This window comes from Epinephelus fuscoguttatus, linkage group LG11, assembly GCF_011397635.1.
Source record: "Epinephelus fuscoguttatus linkage group LG11, E.fuscoguttatus.final_Chr_v1".
Lineage (NCBI taxonomy): Eukaryota > Metazoa > Chordata > Actinopteri > Perciformes > Serranidae > Epinephelus > Epinephelus fuscoguttatus.
In genome coordinates this window covers 4,710,966-4,728,331 of record NC_064762.1, presented here as the reverse complement: position 1 = coordinate 4,728,331, position 17,366 = coordinate 4,710,966, and the positions used below count along the sequence as shown (strand labels likewise).

The 17,366-nt window shown below is 40.3% G+C and overlaps 1 protein-coding gene across 3 annotated transcripts in view; it reads left to right on the top strand.

The window, feature by feature from the left end:
• The window catches only part of LOC125897182 (1-phosphatidylinositol 4,5-bisphosphate phosphodiesterase beta-1), a 188,707-nt gene extending 172,016 nt beyond the window's left edge, over positions 1-16,691 (top strand). Inside the window, exons 25-34 of one of the 3 annotated variants that reach the window (XM_049590300.1) lie at positions 3,062-3,200; positions 4,917-4,970; positions 5,774-5,993; positions 7,821-7,989; positions 10,590-10,666; positions 10,766-10,855; positions 10,963-11,020; positions 11,244-11,330; positions 13,125-13,149; positions 14,624-14,675. In XM_049590300.1, the coding sequence (XP_049446257.1) occupies positions 3,062-3,200; positions 4,917-4,970; positions 5,774-5,993; positions 7,821-7,989; positions 10,590-10,666; positions 10,766-10,855; positions 10,963-11,020; positions 11,244-11,330; positions 13,125-13,149; positions 14,624-14,649 (945 nt within the window). In that variant the 3' untranslated portion in view covers positions 14,650-14,675. Of the gene's footprint in view, positions 1-3,061; positions 3,201-4,916; positions 4,971-5,773; positions 5,994-7,820; positions 7,990-10,589; positions 10,667-10,765; positions 10,856-10,962; positions 11,021-11,243; positions 11,331-13,124; positions 13,150-14,623; positions 14,676-16,553 lie in introns of those variants that run through there. The other 2 variants (XM_049590298.1, XR_007450391.1) reach the window with 2 other exon arrangements.
• The last annotated feature ends 675 nt before the right edge of the window (positions 16,692-17,366 follow it).

The window sequence follows — 17,366 nt, the reverse complement described above, 5'->3', positions numbered from 1 at the left end:
TGATAAGCTTTTAGTGGCTTCTAACCTCTCCAGCACTTTTCTTTTTTTAATCTTGTAAATATTATACTGTCTGTTTTTAACATTATGTGAAAATAAACTAATCTAAACTAAAGCTAAACATTATTCATCCCGTTATGCGTTGCCACGCATGTTTCCTCCTCCTGCAGCTGCCACGGTGTTGGCCTTTTCTCTAATGTTGCTTTTCTCCTCCTCATATTTTAGTAGAATTAATCTCTGATCCTCACATGAGAAATACTTTTTCCCCTCACATACGGCACTCTGTGAGGACGCTCAGTGACGCTGCGCTTCTCTCACGATTGTGATTGGTCCGCTGCGTGCGCGTTCACGGCTCTTGATAAAGCAATCCTGGGTTGAGTTACCGAGTTGATATCCAGCGTTGTGATACCGATTATCCTGATTGCCATTGTTAGGGTTAGTCAACCCAGGATAGGTCTGGGTAACCCAGGAAAGGTTGATCTCGCTTCGTGATACAGGCCCCAGGATGCACGCACATGCGTGTCAGCTTGCTGTTGCAGTCTTGAAAATTGTTTCACTCTATTCAACTGATCGACAGTTAGTGGTGATAATGTGCTGAGCAATGTAGCAATGTGCCATCCCAGACAAGGAAGAAGAAGCACAAATAGCGGTAAGATGGATGTAAAAAAAAAATACACAAAATAATTTCTAAAAATTGTCTCGACATCTTTTATGAGGAAGAAAATGCATTCAGCACATTTATTAGACTTCAAAATGCACGTCATGATAAACATTTTGATGATTGTAAGCATAACTTTGTTAACAAATAATTCTACCATGTACCTTTAGAGGGTACATTCAGTATTGTCCAGCCAGGACATTATGTTTTCATATTTATGTGTCTAACTGACAAATAGGAACAGCAATTTTTTAAACTGGTCCAGTATGAAGGAAAAGCGCTGTAGTCAACAGCTACAAAACAGGCTGCAGTAAAACCACCCGGGGCATGTTTGCATTCAGTAAAAGTGCTGGATTTTGCCACTGACAGGCTTGGATTGTTTTTCCAAGTGTCTTACAACATTATGGAAAGGATCCCTACAGAGATAGACCTCTTTGTTAAAGTGTAAGATCCTTTGTTTTCAACCAGAAACAGCCCTGAAATTGCTTTCACCAAACCCACCAGACTCCATTTACATAAACAGTAATTTAAGTGTGTATAGAGGCTGCATGTTTTCACATCTAACTGGGTGAATTGAGGGTTTATTTCAACCAAAGCGGAGTGACTGTTGGAACAGTGGAAAGATGAACCAAGACAGTTTTTGTGAGTTTTGATTTGTCTCTGTCCTCTTTAATAAAGTGTGCTGCATGATGGTAAACTTACTGTTGATTCAAACGGGGTCTAGTGGGATTTAGGACAGCAATTTTGGGGCCGTTTCTGGATTTTAAAATATGATCTTACTTTTAAAGGTACACTATATAGAATTGTCGGTGCCGGATTAATTCTCATTTGGCATTTCGCCTCACTATACTTGCATTTTCTTAGCGCCGTGTCTCTTGGATGCCTGCTGCTAAAGGTGTGGCTACCTTTTTATAAAGCCCCAACCTCACCTCAGTGCTTTGGGGGTACACACCCATCAACGTCCCAAACATACAACATAAGAAGAAAATACAGGCAGAGGGCAGGGTCTCTGCAGAAAAATACATCACCACACACTTCTAGTGGGTCATAAGTGATGACTGAGAGGAAATTAAATCTGTATGAGTCAGTACATTGTTTTTTGGGACAATCCTGCATAGTTTGTCTTGAACTAAAAGGGTTTCTTTCTTATAATCAGAGTCAGTCAGTGGCAAAAACAAGCACTTTTACTGGACGTAAATTGATGGTACAAACATGCCCCCAATGGTTCTATTGCGGCCTGTCTCGTAGTTGTAGGCAGTAGCCCTCTGCCATTCCTTTTTGTCACTTGGACACAGAAACATGGGAAAATAGGGTCAAATTTGTACTGACTTACCCTTTAACTTTAACTCTGTCCAAGACACTAAGAATCTCTGGACTACTTCTCACATTAAAGGCACAAACTGACTAACTGCTGACCAGCTGAACTGATGTGATGTGATTCCCCATACACATGTAATAAGCCAACTATATGAACTCAAACTAGAGCTAGCCGTGACCTTTAACTTCAGTCAGGGCTGCAGTTTGAATGTAACATAAATGCTAAGCAGCTCAGAAAGTTTTAACAAGTCGTGGCTGCTTGAGAGACTGTGACATTCTGCTTTGTTCCAAGTGACATATCAGAGGACAGATTACACTGTGAATATCTCACACTAATGGCCCATCAGCATTACAGCAAGAGCAGGAGAATGGTAACCTTGTGAGTGCTGCATTGAGGGTAAAATCGCAGCAATCTTTGTTAATGGTGTTATTTTGAATGCACTTGATGGAGAATACAGGTAGCGACAGATTAATGTCGGCGCAGTGCAGCCGGGAGCAGACAAAGGCCTGATATGTGAGGAGAGATGTAAGAGGCAAGACAGGACACAGGGTTATCTAGGGTTATAACAAGAGGGGACTGGAAAGAAGGGCTGCTCCTGAGGGGGTTCTTTTATCTGATTTGCCAGCTGATATGATTACCCACGAGGACGGCCGACAGAGCGTTGCTTCATGCTGTGGCCATGGTAACAGTCACCCAAAGTGGTAGAGCATGGGAAGACAGAGCACAGCATGCAGAGATGAATGTAGAGAGAGTGGGGAAAGAAAGCAGGAGATCTGGCTGGCAACATTTCAGAGATAAGAGCATATAGAGAGAGATTCAGAGGAGCCTCGGGGAAATTAAGATCTGCTGAGCCTCGGCACAGGAAGCAATGTTGAGACTGGGTTACCAAAGCTATGTCTACAAACTATCCTGCAGGACACAGGTACAACAAGAGACTTCTGAGAGCAGACAGCACCACTGCAGGAGGTTTTTGTTCCTGTGTTGTAATAGGTTTTTGAGGCTCTGTGACACGGAAGCTCAAATGTATTAGTTGGTGCTATATTCACAGATGTGTCGACTGAATGCTGAATCTTTCATGTGATCGACAGGTGGAGGCAGGAAGTGATGCCCCCTCAGAGTCTAAGGTGGACCAGAGGGTGACGTTGCCTGCGGAGAACGGACTGAGCCACACACCCATCATCGCCCCAAAACCCCCTTCACTGGTCGGCCACCAGCCCCAGTCTGCAGGTACTGTATGAATAGCCAGTCTGCAAATCCCCTCATCACAAGTTGAATGTCTGACAACTTTCTCCATCTTAATAACACCAAATCTGAGGTTATTCTCAGGTTGACGACCACTTAGGTCCACTGGCTTCCAACTTAAAGTCCTCTGCCAGAAATCTTGGCGTAATATTCAACTTTAAACTAGATTTCCATGTTAGAGAGGTTGTCCAATCCTGTTTTTATCGGTTGCAGAATAGCACCAGAATCAAATTGTTTTTGTCAATCCCTAATCTGGAGAAGGCTCTTCACATATTTTCCTCATATCATATCGACTATTGCAACTTTCTGTACACATGTCTCTACTGAAATTCTCCCCATTGCCCCCAGTTTATACAAAATCGTCTCCTTACTCACTTTAAAGGTCCTGTATGGTTTAGCACCTCCTTATATGTCCGAGCTGCTCTCCTCTTATGGCAAACATCGTCATTGTTCCAAAGTCAAAAAAAAAGGTGATGTGCATTTGCTGTTAGAGTCCCCAGACTTTGAAATGCCCTGCCTGAGGAGGCGTGTTGAATTGGTGCCCCAGCATTAATGATTCAAAGCTGCTTTCAATTCTTGATTTTGATGCTTTTATCTTTGTTTTTTGGGGTTTTCTTATCATACTTTACTTATTTACTATTAACTCTGTTTGTTTTAACTCTTTATATTGTGTTTACACTTGTGTAGTTTGACCTGTAATATTTGCTCTGCCACCTGATACTCTTTACTCCATATCTTTCATTGCTTTGCTGTGTTTTATATACAACACTTTCTAAACTGGTTTTTGAAAAGTTTTCAAGTTATTATTATTATTGTTTTTTAAGTAAAATGTCTCCTGAAGTTCTTAGATGATGAAATAGAGTATTTTGTTTGCTTAAGTAAAATTCAAACTGTTAAATTTTGCACTTTTTCTCATGAAATGTTGCGATTAACTTCCTGTTGTTAATCATGATTATACATCCATAAATTATCTGCCAGTGTCCTATTGACAACAGTGTGAGGATTACATGTTGTAGATTGAAAAACACAACTGAAATAATTTAAATCAGCTAAGATGATAACAGAAAATATGTGCTTCCCTGTGTCATATTTTGGGAGGGGTAAACATGGTTGAGTTCTTCATATAAATGTTAGTTGCCCCCCCCAGACCATGTTATTTATCCATGTGAAATAAATTTAATTAGAATTAGAATTTATTTCAGTCTGCAAATAGAAATAAGAACATCATGTATTAATCTACAAATTCATTTAAATAAAGTCGCAGCCTCTCATAGAAAATGGCAGATACTTATATTGTACAGTGCAAAACATTACAATAAAGTCATTTAATGGAACTTCGACACTAATGCAGTCCGAAAAGGTGAAGGCTGAAGCTACAGCTTATAACACCGACCCTTTAACAGCACATCATATTTAGCAGTCAACAACGAAACAAGGCAAAACAGCAACAGACAAAATACAACACACACACACACACACACACACACACACACAAAACAACTAACAAAAGGCAGCTTACACACTTAAAGTTCCTGTGCCCTGTTCTGCTACGTCAGTAATACAGTCTGACAATCCATTTTCATATTTGATCAACATGCGAAATACTTCCTCTGTTGTAAATACATAAATCAGAAGCATTTCAGAAACATTTATTTACATCTAACAGGCAACTCAGCATGTAAACTTGTGTTTTGTATCCAGGTTCATTGAAACCATCAGTGAAGACTGAAGACATCATTCAGAGTGTCCTCACTGGTAAGGGTCTCAAGAATATTGAGCAAATTGATTTTTGATTGATTTACTTTATGTGGTAGTGATTTATGACAGAATATTCCATTGCTGTTAAGTTTGTAAGACGAAGTAAATCTAACCCTGGCCATTATTTCAGTTGGGCTGCACAATATATTGCCTTTTTTAGCTTTTGTGTTCAGGTTGATGTTTAATTTGTTCAATAAAAGAATGTCAGACATAATTTCCTTTATTTTTTTTTAATACGGCAAGCAATTTGTTGCATTGTATTAGTGTACTGAAAGCAACAGAAAGGCAGAACTGAATAGACTTTAATATCTGTTTATTTATTTATTGCAAGTAGTGTCATTATCGTGGTATTCAACAATGGTATCATATGTTTTCCTAATATTGTGCAGCCCTAGTGTCAATAATTTGATAAGTTAGTGTTGTACAAATCAATTCAAATATTTTTTGAACCAGAAATGTACAGTGTTTGTCTGTAAAAGGTTGCTGTGGTTTAGGAAATCCACTGTCAAAAGTAAAGTAAAACAATATGCTGTAATATGAGTCAGACAGTATGTGTTGTATATACAGTTCTATAGAGCTATAGTGTGAGAACTGTGTTGTTATTCATCACTCCACTGCAACTCCTAAAACTGCTGATAACCTCAGCAACCAAGCAGTTGCTAAGCAGCAACATCACGGGTGTTTATGTACTGCATTCCCAAAATATCAATATAAACTGATTTACATTTGACAGTTAAAATAGGTTTTACAACATATCCAGTCCGTCACCTTTCTCTGTTGCTCCTTCATTCTGCCTTCAGAGTTAGAGGCTCAGACGGTGGAGGAGTTGAAGCAGCAGAAGGGTTTTGTTCGAGAGCAGAGGAAGCAGTACAAGGAGATGAAGGAGCTGGTCCGGAAACATCACCGCAAAACCAGCGAGCTGATCAAAGAGCACACGGCCCGTGTGTCCGAGCTACAGAGCCAGCACCAGCGGCGGCGCTCTGCCCTGCAGAAGAGCCACAAACGAGATGGTAAGAAAAGGTAGGTGGCCCTCCTCTTCTCCTTCTCCTCAAACTGTCCCACTGTTCATCTCTTCCCTTTGAAGTCTTTGCCTTTTGCTGTATCATCTGCACTGCAAGCCACCAAAAACACATCAACATTACTAAGAAACAAAGAGGCTTTTAGCTTTTGTTTTTCTACAACTGACTGGCAACATGTGGACGTTAGCAGTTAACATTTTAACCAAATAATGTACGAAGAGAGAAGGCTTTCTCTTTTCTCAGTCTCATTTTGGGAATAACGTGAATTACTATCTGAGGCAATAATAGATGAGGCAGGTTCACAGAAAGTGTGAATACCATGAAACTTAAAGGAACAGTGTGTAAGATTTAGGGGAGTTAAGGGAATCTAGCAGTGAAGATTTCAGACTGCAACCAGCTGAAACTTCTCCTGGTTAGAATTCCGTCATTGTTTATTGTTCAGAAGGTTTATGCCAGGAGCTGAATTATCCACAGAGGCCTCTTCCTCTCCAAAGAAATACGGACCAGGTGATTAAAACTGGTAAAAACACTGATAAAGGTAGTTTGACATTACAAATCAGTGTTTCTCTGATGTAGTACGGCTCCTCGGAGATGGGACACATGCCCAGGTCCTGCTGTGTGTCCTCACCTTTTTTCTCTGATAACTTAAGATTCAGACGTTCAGGAGGTTTTACTGGGAGCTGAATCATCCGTAGACATCTCCTCCTCTCCAAAACAAATGGACCAGGGGTCACATTTATAAACATTGCATACACACAAAACAAGGCCTGAAAGAGGCATACGCCACCTCCCATGCAAAAGTTGTGATATATAAAAACAGACTTGATGGGATGTGGGACTTAGTAGGACTTTGACACACACCTTTTTTTTTTTTCCTTTTTTTTTTTCCATACATACATTTTTCGTACGGGTCCTACGTACTGTTTTATAAATGAGTAGAAACACTATGTACTAGTTGTTTCACGTTAACAAAATCTGGATTTTTTTCCGACACTGTTCATCACTGGGGCTGCTAACACGGAGGCTGACGCAAAAACATGATTAAATGTATCTAGAGCCAGTGTAGGGTTTGTCCTTTCTGGGCTATCGTAGAAACATAGCGATGCAACATGAACAGTTCTTATTTACAAGTGATTAAACACTAATGAAAACATACTTATTATAGTGTTCCATTTCTGCCAATATATCCCCCTACATCCTGTACACTGGGCCTTTAAATTACAATGCATGGAAAAATAACTTCTTGACAACATATATTATACATACAGTGATGGCGTATGAATTTTCCTTTCTTTGTCTATTTCTTTATTTTTATCTTCCAAAACATAATTAGAATCCACTGCTGCACTTTGTGTTGCTCTAAAACAAACAGAGCAGAGCAGATGTCGCCCTCTTCAGAGAGAAGAGAAGAGAAGGGCTGAGCTATGTGTAGAATAAGAATGAGCGGATACCTCAGAGCCTCAGGGACCCGTGCGGGGCCCTCAAGAATCCATCAAACTCTGAAGCAGCAGTACTCAGCACACAGCAAAGATTACAGTCCTCTCAGCAAGTGTGGACCACAGAGGCCACTACATGAGACAGATAACACATTTTAAGCAATTTACCTCAAGGTAGAAGATAAGACTTCCTCCTGATGTTTGAAGTAACGTCAGTGTTTATAGCACCAACTCCTGAAAAGTTTAATTTGATAGCCATTTGATGGTCATTTTCAATGTCCAGTTATAGAATGAGTTAGGACCACTCTGCTGAAAAAGGAGGAATCTTAACTTCTGGATGTTCTGATCACGCGTGTGGCTGTGTGTTTGTCTGCTCGCATGTGTGTCTTCAGTCGGTCCGAGCACTCTCTGTCGACCCTGGACCAGGACCTGGGTGATCTGGATCAGGAGTGCAGCCAGAGGCTCACAGAGCTGAAGGAGCAGCAGCAGCAACAGCTCCTCACACTTCGCCAGGAGCAGTACTACAGCGAGAAGTACCAGAAACGAGAGCACATCAAGCAGGTACTCACAAACACGCACTTCAAATACACACATACATATATAAACAGTAGATGTCCGGGCAGCTGGGTTGGCTAGTGGTTTAATAAACAGTAAGTAACAGGACTATAGTATATCTGTTTCTGTTTTCACTTCACTTTTAAGAGACAACATATCTATACTTCTCCGTCAACACCTGATTTCTAGTGTCCTCCTACGGGCACTACTGACAGTATGGAGTACAGGCAGATTCTTTTGAGATCTATTTGTATGTACGTGCAACACTCCAGTTCACTTTAGAGCCATTCTCTTGTGACATTGCCTCATAATTATCAAATCTGTGAGAACAAACGTTAAGATTCATCTCATATCTGCTCCAGACAAAACTATGCTGTTCCCCAGAGGCCCATAAAGTGTTTTATAATTATAGTTAGTATGTTCTGCTCATATATGGATTGAAGACTTGAAGCTCTATTCCACATGTCAGATGTCATGCCATGTATGTACATCTGTTATCACACTTGTAGCTAATGTCCTACATGACTCTTCTGACCTATCACAATGTGGCATGTTCATATGAAATGTGACCAGTGTTTCAAATAATGAAGTAAACATATGTGAAAGTAATCCTTGTAAGCAGAATTCTCAGGCTTCAGGCCGATCTGAATGCTCTTTTTCCAGTGCTTATTTCAACTTGGACCACAAGCTGAGGTCAGATTGTGGCAGGTTTCTTTATATGGTCATGTGCTCCAGACATGCTACTGCAGCTGATTACATAACCTACACTGCTACATGTAGCTACTTGCTAACATCAGAGAAAAATATAATCTTGGTTGCTGATGTTGTTCATTTTTTACCCAATTTTGGATCATATTCCTGCATGTCCAAATGTGTTTAAAAGTTTTTATTGTTTATTTGTAGTTTTTTATATCGTAGAAGGTGCCGTAATACATACTAATTCCCTGGCTGCAAGTACACTGCTACATGTAGCTACGTGCTAACGTCAGGGAAACATGTAATCTTGGTTGCTGATGTTGTTAATTGTGTTCGAAGAGCAGGGCTTAGGAAAGGGTCAGACTGGCCAATCATTGTGCAGCATCAGCCAGCTCCAACAAGGGCCCAACAACAACACAGCTGTGCTCCATTGACTCTAATGCACTCGTTTCAGATTTCCTTCATTTTCAGGCTGGTTTTGTGGATGTGGAGCTAAATGTTGTGTCTGGGGCACGTCATGTATTAGTCATACTCGTAACCTGGAGAGGGTGGAAAAAGATGTACGTTTCTTCCCTGTTCCAAAACCAAAATCAAACCCTGAAAAGTGTAGGGTTAGCTAGCTAGCTACTGAAGATATAGCCTAATGAATGTATACACACTACTGGAACCAGTGAAGGGAAGCAGGGAAACTTTGCGGATAGTCAACCAGCTGGGTCCGTGTGCTGGCAGCGAAGCCAAACACTGTTCATCTGCACACACTGCGATGCCACACAGCTGGTTCAGTATCAGCAACGTTTCCCTTTATATTCATTGTCTTGTGTGGTGATCAGCAGTGATGTGGTGGTTCACTTTTACACTGTGATCTGTAGCCTATAGTTCGGCTTTAGCTTCTAACTATCTTTGTCTTTTTAACCTGTTGTTGCTGCTGAGTCAGTTTGACATCCTGGATATATCCTTCAAACACAGACTGTACACCCCTCTGTCTGCTTTTCTCTGACATCACTCTTTCATTTCTCGAAAAAATATGACAATATTTCTTTAGGGAGTGCGGTTAGTTACAGTGTGGATTTTGGATCATATTTTTGCTGGAACTGTCTAGTTGTGAAGATTTTAATTTTGAAGTTTTCATCTTTGACTTTTCTCACTAGAAAATGCCACTATACTCTGTTGCAGTCATTCCACTGCTGCAATGACAATGCAGGGGCACCGAGGTGTAAATGCTGACCAGTCTGAGGAGACAGGGCTTTTTTGGGAGAGGTTTTCAAGAGACAGGCCTTAAATGTTGAATATGGGCCCTCCAGCACAGACTGTATGAAGAAAATGAAGTGTTTCTGAACATTAAAGCATGTAAACAAATACATGTATCTGAACACAAGTATAAATAGGTCCCTTTCGAGTCTTATTGATTATATAAAAATACATAATGTTGAAGTATGTATAGTGGGATAGACAGGCTCACATATGTCTCACACATACAAGAGCTTTCAAAGACTTGTGTTGGACTGTCCTAAATCTCAGAAAGGCTAACACAGACTAATGACTGAACAAATGAATGAGTGAATATTGCTGTAAACTCCAGGTGACACCCCCCCCCCCCCCCCCCCCTCAGAATATTACAGCCGTCATTCTGCTGCCTGTGCACATGTTCTGTTGTATGGTGTGGAAAAATGAATGTCTTCTGCTCCAGTGCTCCTGCACAGTGAGCACAGCTGAGGTGTCAGGAAGGGTTATTCAAGCAAAAGACAACAAGCGTAATGGAGATCGGGTTGTTTCCCTGACCTGAGCGTTGTTTAATTATGAGCTCAACAAATGTAGCTTGAATTAAAGTGACTAAAATAATCACGAATCAAAAGCAAGTGTCTCACTCTCTTTACTTATGACTCTCTCTTTGTGTCTCTCTGTCTCTGTAGCTGGTTGAGAAGCTGACCACGATCGCAGAGGAGTGCCAGAGTGCTCAGCTCAAAAAGCTCAGAGACATCTGTGAGAAGTAAGACTCTGTTCAGCACACGCATTCATACAAGCACAAACCACTCCTGTAATTTCAGAGATATATATTGTATCTTCCTCTCCGTCTCACCATCTGTAGAGAAAAGAAGGATCTGAAGAAGAAAATGGACAAGAAAAGACAAGAGAAGATCAATGAAGCCAAATCTAAAGACAAGAACATGACAGAGGAGTGAGTATCTCATTTTGGAACATTAATTGTTATATTTGTACGACCACTAGATGTCAGTACACACCAAAGATTCAGGACTGGTTGACTTGATTAAATTCTCCCCACAGAGAGAAGCTGGAGATCAACAGATCGTTTGTCAACGAGGTGGTGCAGTACATCAAACGGGTAAGAGAGGATATGGTCTATAGCCCATAATAATCACCAAATGATATGCCATTAGTGTCATACTGTGGTTAAAGACATGTGATTTGACTCAAAACATCATTTAAATTTCACTCCTACAATACGCCTCTGCCTGCAGTGCTAAATAATTGTGACATGGTGATATATTATTGATGATATGCAAACACCTTATAGCGTCTGTGTTTGTTTGTTTGTTTGTGTGTAGTTGGAAGACGCACAGAGTAAAAGGCAGGAGAGACTACTGGAGAAGCACAAGGACATCCGCCAGCAGATCGTGGACGAAAGGCCAAAGGTAAGACCTTCATCAAGACAACGTAAATGAAACTCAAATGTGGAATAACTCTTGATGTGGGATGTGTTTGTTGATTCTGTACACTGATATTTTTCATTAATTCCATCACATTGTCACCACAGCTTATTTTTTAAGTTGCTGGTCTGTTGCATGGCAGGATCCACAGTCAGGGTGCACGGCTCGGCATGTCTTTGAATCCCCGCATGCACAAAAACAATGTAAAAACACATTTTCCCAGTATTGACTGGTGCGGCTACAGATGTTGAAACAGCAACAAACGTTTTAAATGTTAATATTTTTTAATAAATATGTTAAGGCTTTTATTCAGTGGTGGAATGTAACTAAGTACATTTACTCAAGTACTCTACTTAAGTATAATTTTGAGATACTTAGGTTGAATATATCCATTTTCTGCTACTTTATACTTCTACTCTGCTACATCTCTGAGGGAAATATTGTACTTTTTACTCCACTACATGTATTTGATCATTTTAGTTACTTTTCATATTCAGATTATGAATACAAAATAACAAAGCTAATAAAGCATGACATACACACAGCGATATAATAGCTATAATGGCAAATTATATAATAAATAAAAACAGTAAAACACAGTGTGCAATGTGTAGATATTGCACATGATCATTGTTTGTTTAGTGTTCTTACAGCCCAGAGAAATAAACTGTTTGTTAGTCTACAATTATAATCCAACAGTACGATATATATCAATCTGAAATGGACATTTTTTACATTATGAGTACTTTTACTTTTGGTTTGATGCTAGTACTTATGTCAGTGTTCCCTTAAAGAGTCTTAAAAGGCATTGCATTCATTAATCTTAAAATAAGACCTTAATTGGTATTAAAACGCCTTAATTCAATCTTTCAAAAGTCTTAAAATACTCAGACATGGGAGGCAGGATTTTATGAATTGAATTTTTGACATTACATCGTAAAATCTTTTATATGTATTTTTAAGTTTTGGTCATTTTAAAATTGGTCTTTTTTAATTCTTAGTGGCATTTAAAAAGTCTAAAAAAGTCTTAAATCTAACTTGCTTTAAACTGTAGGAACTCTGTTGTACTTTTACTCAAGTAAAATTTCAATGCAGGACTTTTCCTGTTATAAAAGAGTATTTCTACTTTACTTAAATAGAATATCTGAGTACTTCTTCCACCACTGCCTTTTACTGGTTGGTTAATCTATTAAAACATAGACTTTACATAGCTCTAGGGTCAGTATTTTACTTTCTAGAACACTGAAGGACTACATGGATGTTTCATAAGCCGTGGTCAGAAACATAACTTCAGTTTAATGTGACTAAATGTCCTTGAACTGAACTTTTTCTCTAACTGAGCACTTGCTGTCGATTTCCACCACTGGGGGGCGACCTGGCCCAGGTTTAGTGAGATATGTCTGCAAAACTGCAAGATGACCTCTAAATACAAAATCTTTGTCCTGATCTGAGCATATGTCACCCCTGGTTTGAAACCAATCCCTGCTGTGCTGTTCATGGTTGCATACAGTATACACAGAATGTGAAAGAGTTGTTTGGTTGTATATTAGTGAAAACTGCCTTGTAACATACAGTCGAGCTCCCTCACTGCGGCTGCATCAGTCCTTGGCTTTTGTTAGTAAAGCATTTCTACAGTCAGGATGCCTCTCTGCTTTATGCTGCACATACACAGATTTATTATGAGGTGGATGCTTCAGTGTGCCTACAGGAGTTTTAGCATGGCTGCTTTTTCCTATGAGTTGCACAGATCCAACTTTGTCATTGTGACTGTCATTGTAGGACGACTGTGCAGCTGAAGAGCATGGTAAGACCATCATTGCATCCCAGTGTTCAGCATTAATATAGCATCAGTGTGGCAGTATTAATATGCAAGCTTTTATACACCTGGGCCTCAACAAGTGACTGCGCATTGCATCTCTGTAACGGCTGAGACCTGCCGAGCATTACTACAGTGCAGATGACTGAATGAATATGTGCTCTTTTTTTTTGGACAAATACAGCCGGGTTGTATTGCTGAGAATTCCGGTGTAATCTGCATAGCATGGAAGCATAAATATTTAATAGGGACAGCAGATTGGCCTGTGTGTAGTGAGATCACACCCCAGTCGGAGAGCTTGTATTTGCACATGGCGATGTCCTTGAGGAAGATCATAGAAACCAACCTCAAGGAAAGAACTTCACCACTCTGGGTTACCAAGGAGGTATATTAAATCAACCTTGACAGAATGTTTTATGAGAAGGAAACTGTAAATGTCTCAGGCTCTGCTAGCTCACAATGTTGCACAGGATCTCTGGATCCCATCACAAGGAACAGTTTGTAGTATTAATCCATTATACTAATTACAGGCGTGTAGCTTGTCACAATTAGAGATGAAACAGTTTGAAAATGTCACATCACAATTATAGACTGTTTCAAAATTGAGAACTTAAGCATTTTAATTGGATCCAAGTGTATTTTCTGTCAGAGTGTTTTGCAGTGTCTCGTATCGGATACTTCCATGAGTACACTCGCATGCAGTACACTGCGCACACTGTGTTCTTATTTGCATAATGCACATATTTGACAGGGTAGTGTTGTCTCAGATCAAACACGTCTGTTGCACACTTAACAGACATGACAGTCACAAGATTTGACAGGTTTTCTTCTTCTGCTTGCAAAGTGCAAGTGGGTGGAGTATAGAGCGAGTTTTTCTGTAGGCTGACGCAGAAGTTAGCTTCATCCTGATTCCTTCATCAAAAAGCCTATGGTATGTTTTTTTTATTGGATTTTGGGTTATTGCAGAAAATAAACTATGTGACAAACTAACATTAAGGGTACTTTTATGTTTTGCTCGGCAACATAATCTTCTCAAATCAATCACTTTCATGATCATTAGCATAAAGACGCTGTCATGCAGTGGTCGGCGTGATGAAGTTCTGCAGTCGCATTTGGCCACTTGTTAGCAGTCACCTTTTTTAAGACCCACTGAAGCTTTAAAATGCACGAGTGGGGCATTTACTGATGTATTTTATGTTGTAGAACAAAACGTGGAAGTCTCTTAAGCTTGTGTTAAACGCAAATCTTATTTCCTCTAACCAAAAATCCATTGACTTTAAGACGAGGGAACCCTGAGTGCTAAAATGCTAACTCATTTCCAGGTTTAGGACTCATTCCCTGGCTACTCTGTGATCGCCAACATTTGACAAACAGTTGTCAGTTGCTGAAATATATGCTGGCTATATCTGCTTGTTTGCTCACTTGTCTTCTTCTGTATTTTTTTTATTGATTGTGTCAAAAGGAATGTCTTCTCATGGCACCTTATGACATTCTGCGGCTGATACTGGCTCCGTCAACAGCTGATCTACCAGGTTAATGATAGCTTCAGCATTTTGTGAATGTTTACAACTTGTCAAGCATCTGATAATAAATCTAATATTTAAATCTTCTGCAGTGAAGATGACAACGTGACATGCATTAACACCAAAGGTAACTAATGTTACGCCCCAAGACCATGTAGTTAAGACACAATACATGTAACATCAATGTCTGATGATAAAATGTGCTACTGTTAGCTAGCTCACAAGCTCACATTGGAATTTGCATTATTGTTTGCACTAACAAATGATTACAGAGTTAACGCAATAAACCAACTGATGGCTTCTATCTGACAACAGTACTATGGTAGTGAAAAATACACATGTATTTTAGTGCAATGCTTCAGTATTCACCACAGTAATCGGCCGGTAATTCCACAAGTTTATCATTTGTTGCGCTGCGTTCGAATTGGGTCGTGTTTACTGTGTTCATGAGAGGGATGAACGCCCCCCTGTTGTGATATTCACAACCTCGTAAAGGGAAATTTTCTAAAAGCTCCACATTCTCGTCTGCATGTACACGACTTATCATGTCATAGGAGCTCACAAGTTCTGGTTGAAAGCACCATTTGTGATCCCGCCCCTTGTGCTACGTGGGGAACATGGCGATCATGTAGGGTGAGAAGTGTCCAGCGTTCCTCAGTTACATTTTTGACCACTGTGAGTGAACCAACCACGTGCTGACAGTGCACAGCATTTTACCATACTTCCCAGTGTGAACGCACTCATGCACTGAGAATACTGAAAAGTGTGAGTACTGAAGTGTGCGATTTGAGACACAGCATGTGTAAATGCAGGAGCTGACAGGAAGTAAACTGGGACCAAGAATAGCATTGAAACGATCTATTGTGACGATGAAATGATCAATCAGTATTTTCACAGTGTTGTTAAAATGTGCTAAAAATGTCCACAAATACTGTTTAGCTGTAAAATGGCGGCCATGTTGGAATAGTACACTGAAGTGCCAAGCACATTGGCTGGACCAACTTCCTCCTTTGAAAGCTAAACATTACACTAAAACATGTTTCTGTTTCAGTGAGATCAGCGCTGCCTACTTTGACAGCAGCTCACGAGCAGTCACTGACATGATTAACATCACAGACTCTTCAGCTCTGATTGGCCATTAGAAACGCTGCGAGGCAGTAGAGTATGCAGAAGAATATTACTCATATCATATTATTATTTCTTTTACAGCTAATCTGTCTCTTTTAGTGCTGTGTACGGCAGTGACGGTCTCAGCAAATAACAGAAGAGCTTTAACATTAGAGACAGCCTGTCTTTGAAATGCTCGAGTGTCTGTGTCACTGTAGATGAGGACAAGGAACCAGTAGCATCTCTGGGCTTGCCTGTTGCACGCCCACTCTGTAAACAAGGGAACAGAAAAACAAACCCACGGTGCATGCTGCGCCTGCGACTGGGAGACTGTTGTTAACTCGGTTTGATGCTGGACAGTATTTATCCTGAGTTTACCCTGAGAAGTATCAATCACACGAGGTTTCAATGACAATTTCATTATGAAACCTGGAATTTAACTGCAGTTTATCGCGACACCTGTGACTGTTTGATCCCTAGACATGATTACAATGCCAATATAAAATCACTAACGACTGTACTAACAGTCATTATCTCTTGTAACAGTTTCCTCTTCTTGATCCCTCTCAAAGATTTTGACAAAATTTTAATCTAATGCAGTGGAAATTATATTTCAGCACACTGCCAGTGTAATCAAGATTACCTCTGCTTGCCAAGCAGACACTCTGATGTGATCCTCCTGTCGTGTTGCTCCTCCTGTCGTCAATTGAAGAGCGTAATGAACATTCACCATAAATGAGGTGGTGTTTGTTTTTTCCAAAGACAGGCATAAATCAGAAGTGTTCTGCTGGAGACAGCCCCATAACCACCCACTCTCAGAGTGACAGCTCCTTGTTCCTTTGAAGCCACTTCCAGTTGAGTGTGGGAGGTGCAGCATAGACATCCAACACCTCACATGCAGTAGGTCCTCCACATTTTTTCCACAAAACAGCAGAGAGAGTGTGGTGTGTTAAAAACAGGAGGAGATGATTGTATTTTCCTTGGTAACTGTCTTCTTATTGTGTAAATCACTCCAGTTATTGAGCTGCGCTCCTTTTATTATGGTCCTGTGGGGACCTTCATCCACTTTTCACATCTGCTGGAGCATTTTTGTCAATAACACCAGAATCACAATGATTACAAAGTCGTATGAGCTCTATGAAAGAGGATGATCAGGGTCCAATCAGCATGGAGTTAAGCAGCTTCCTCAGACGAGAGAAAGAGACGCTGCTGTTTTCTTTTGCTGATCACTTCAGTGCTCCAATCACATTTCATTCTGTTAGCAACCGTCGTTTCCCACAAAATTGTAACTGATTATCCATCACCCAGCCCGCTGTCGCAATCACTTCTCTTAATCGACATCCGGACATTGGCAAATTTAATTCGCCTAAAGAAGGCTATTACGTAGCAATCAGCCATCTCTGCAATTTGTGCTCTCGTGCAACGACACTCATCTATATGCAAAATATGCAAGACATGTCACGACTCTGGAGACAGCGAGCAGAGAATGCCCAGGGTTATATTTGCTAAAAAAATCAGGATGCTACTCACAATGCTGGAACTGCAACCACAGGAAACATACATGTCTGTGTGGGA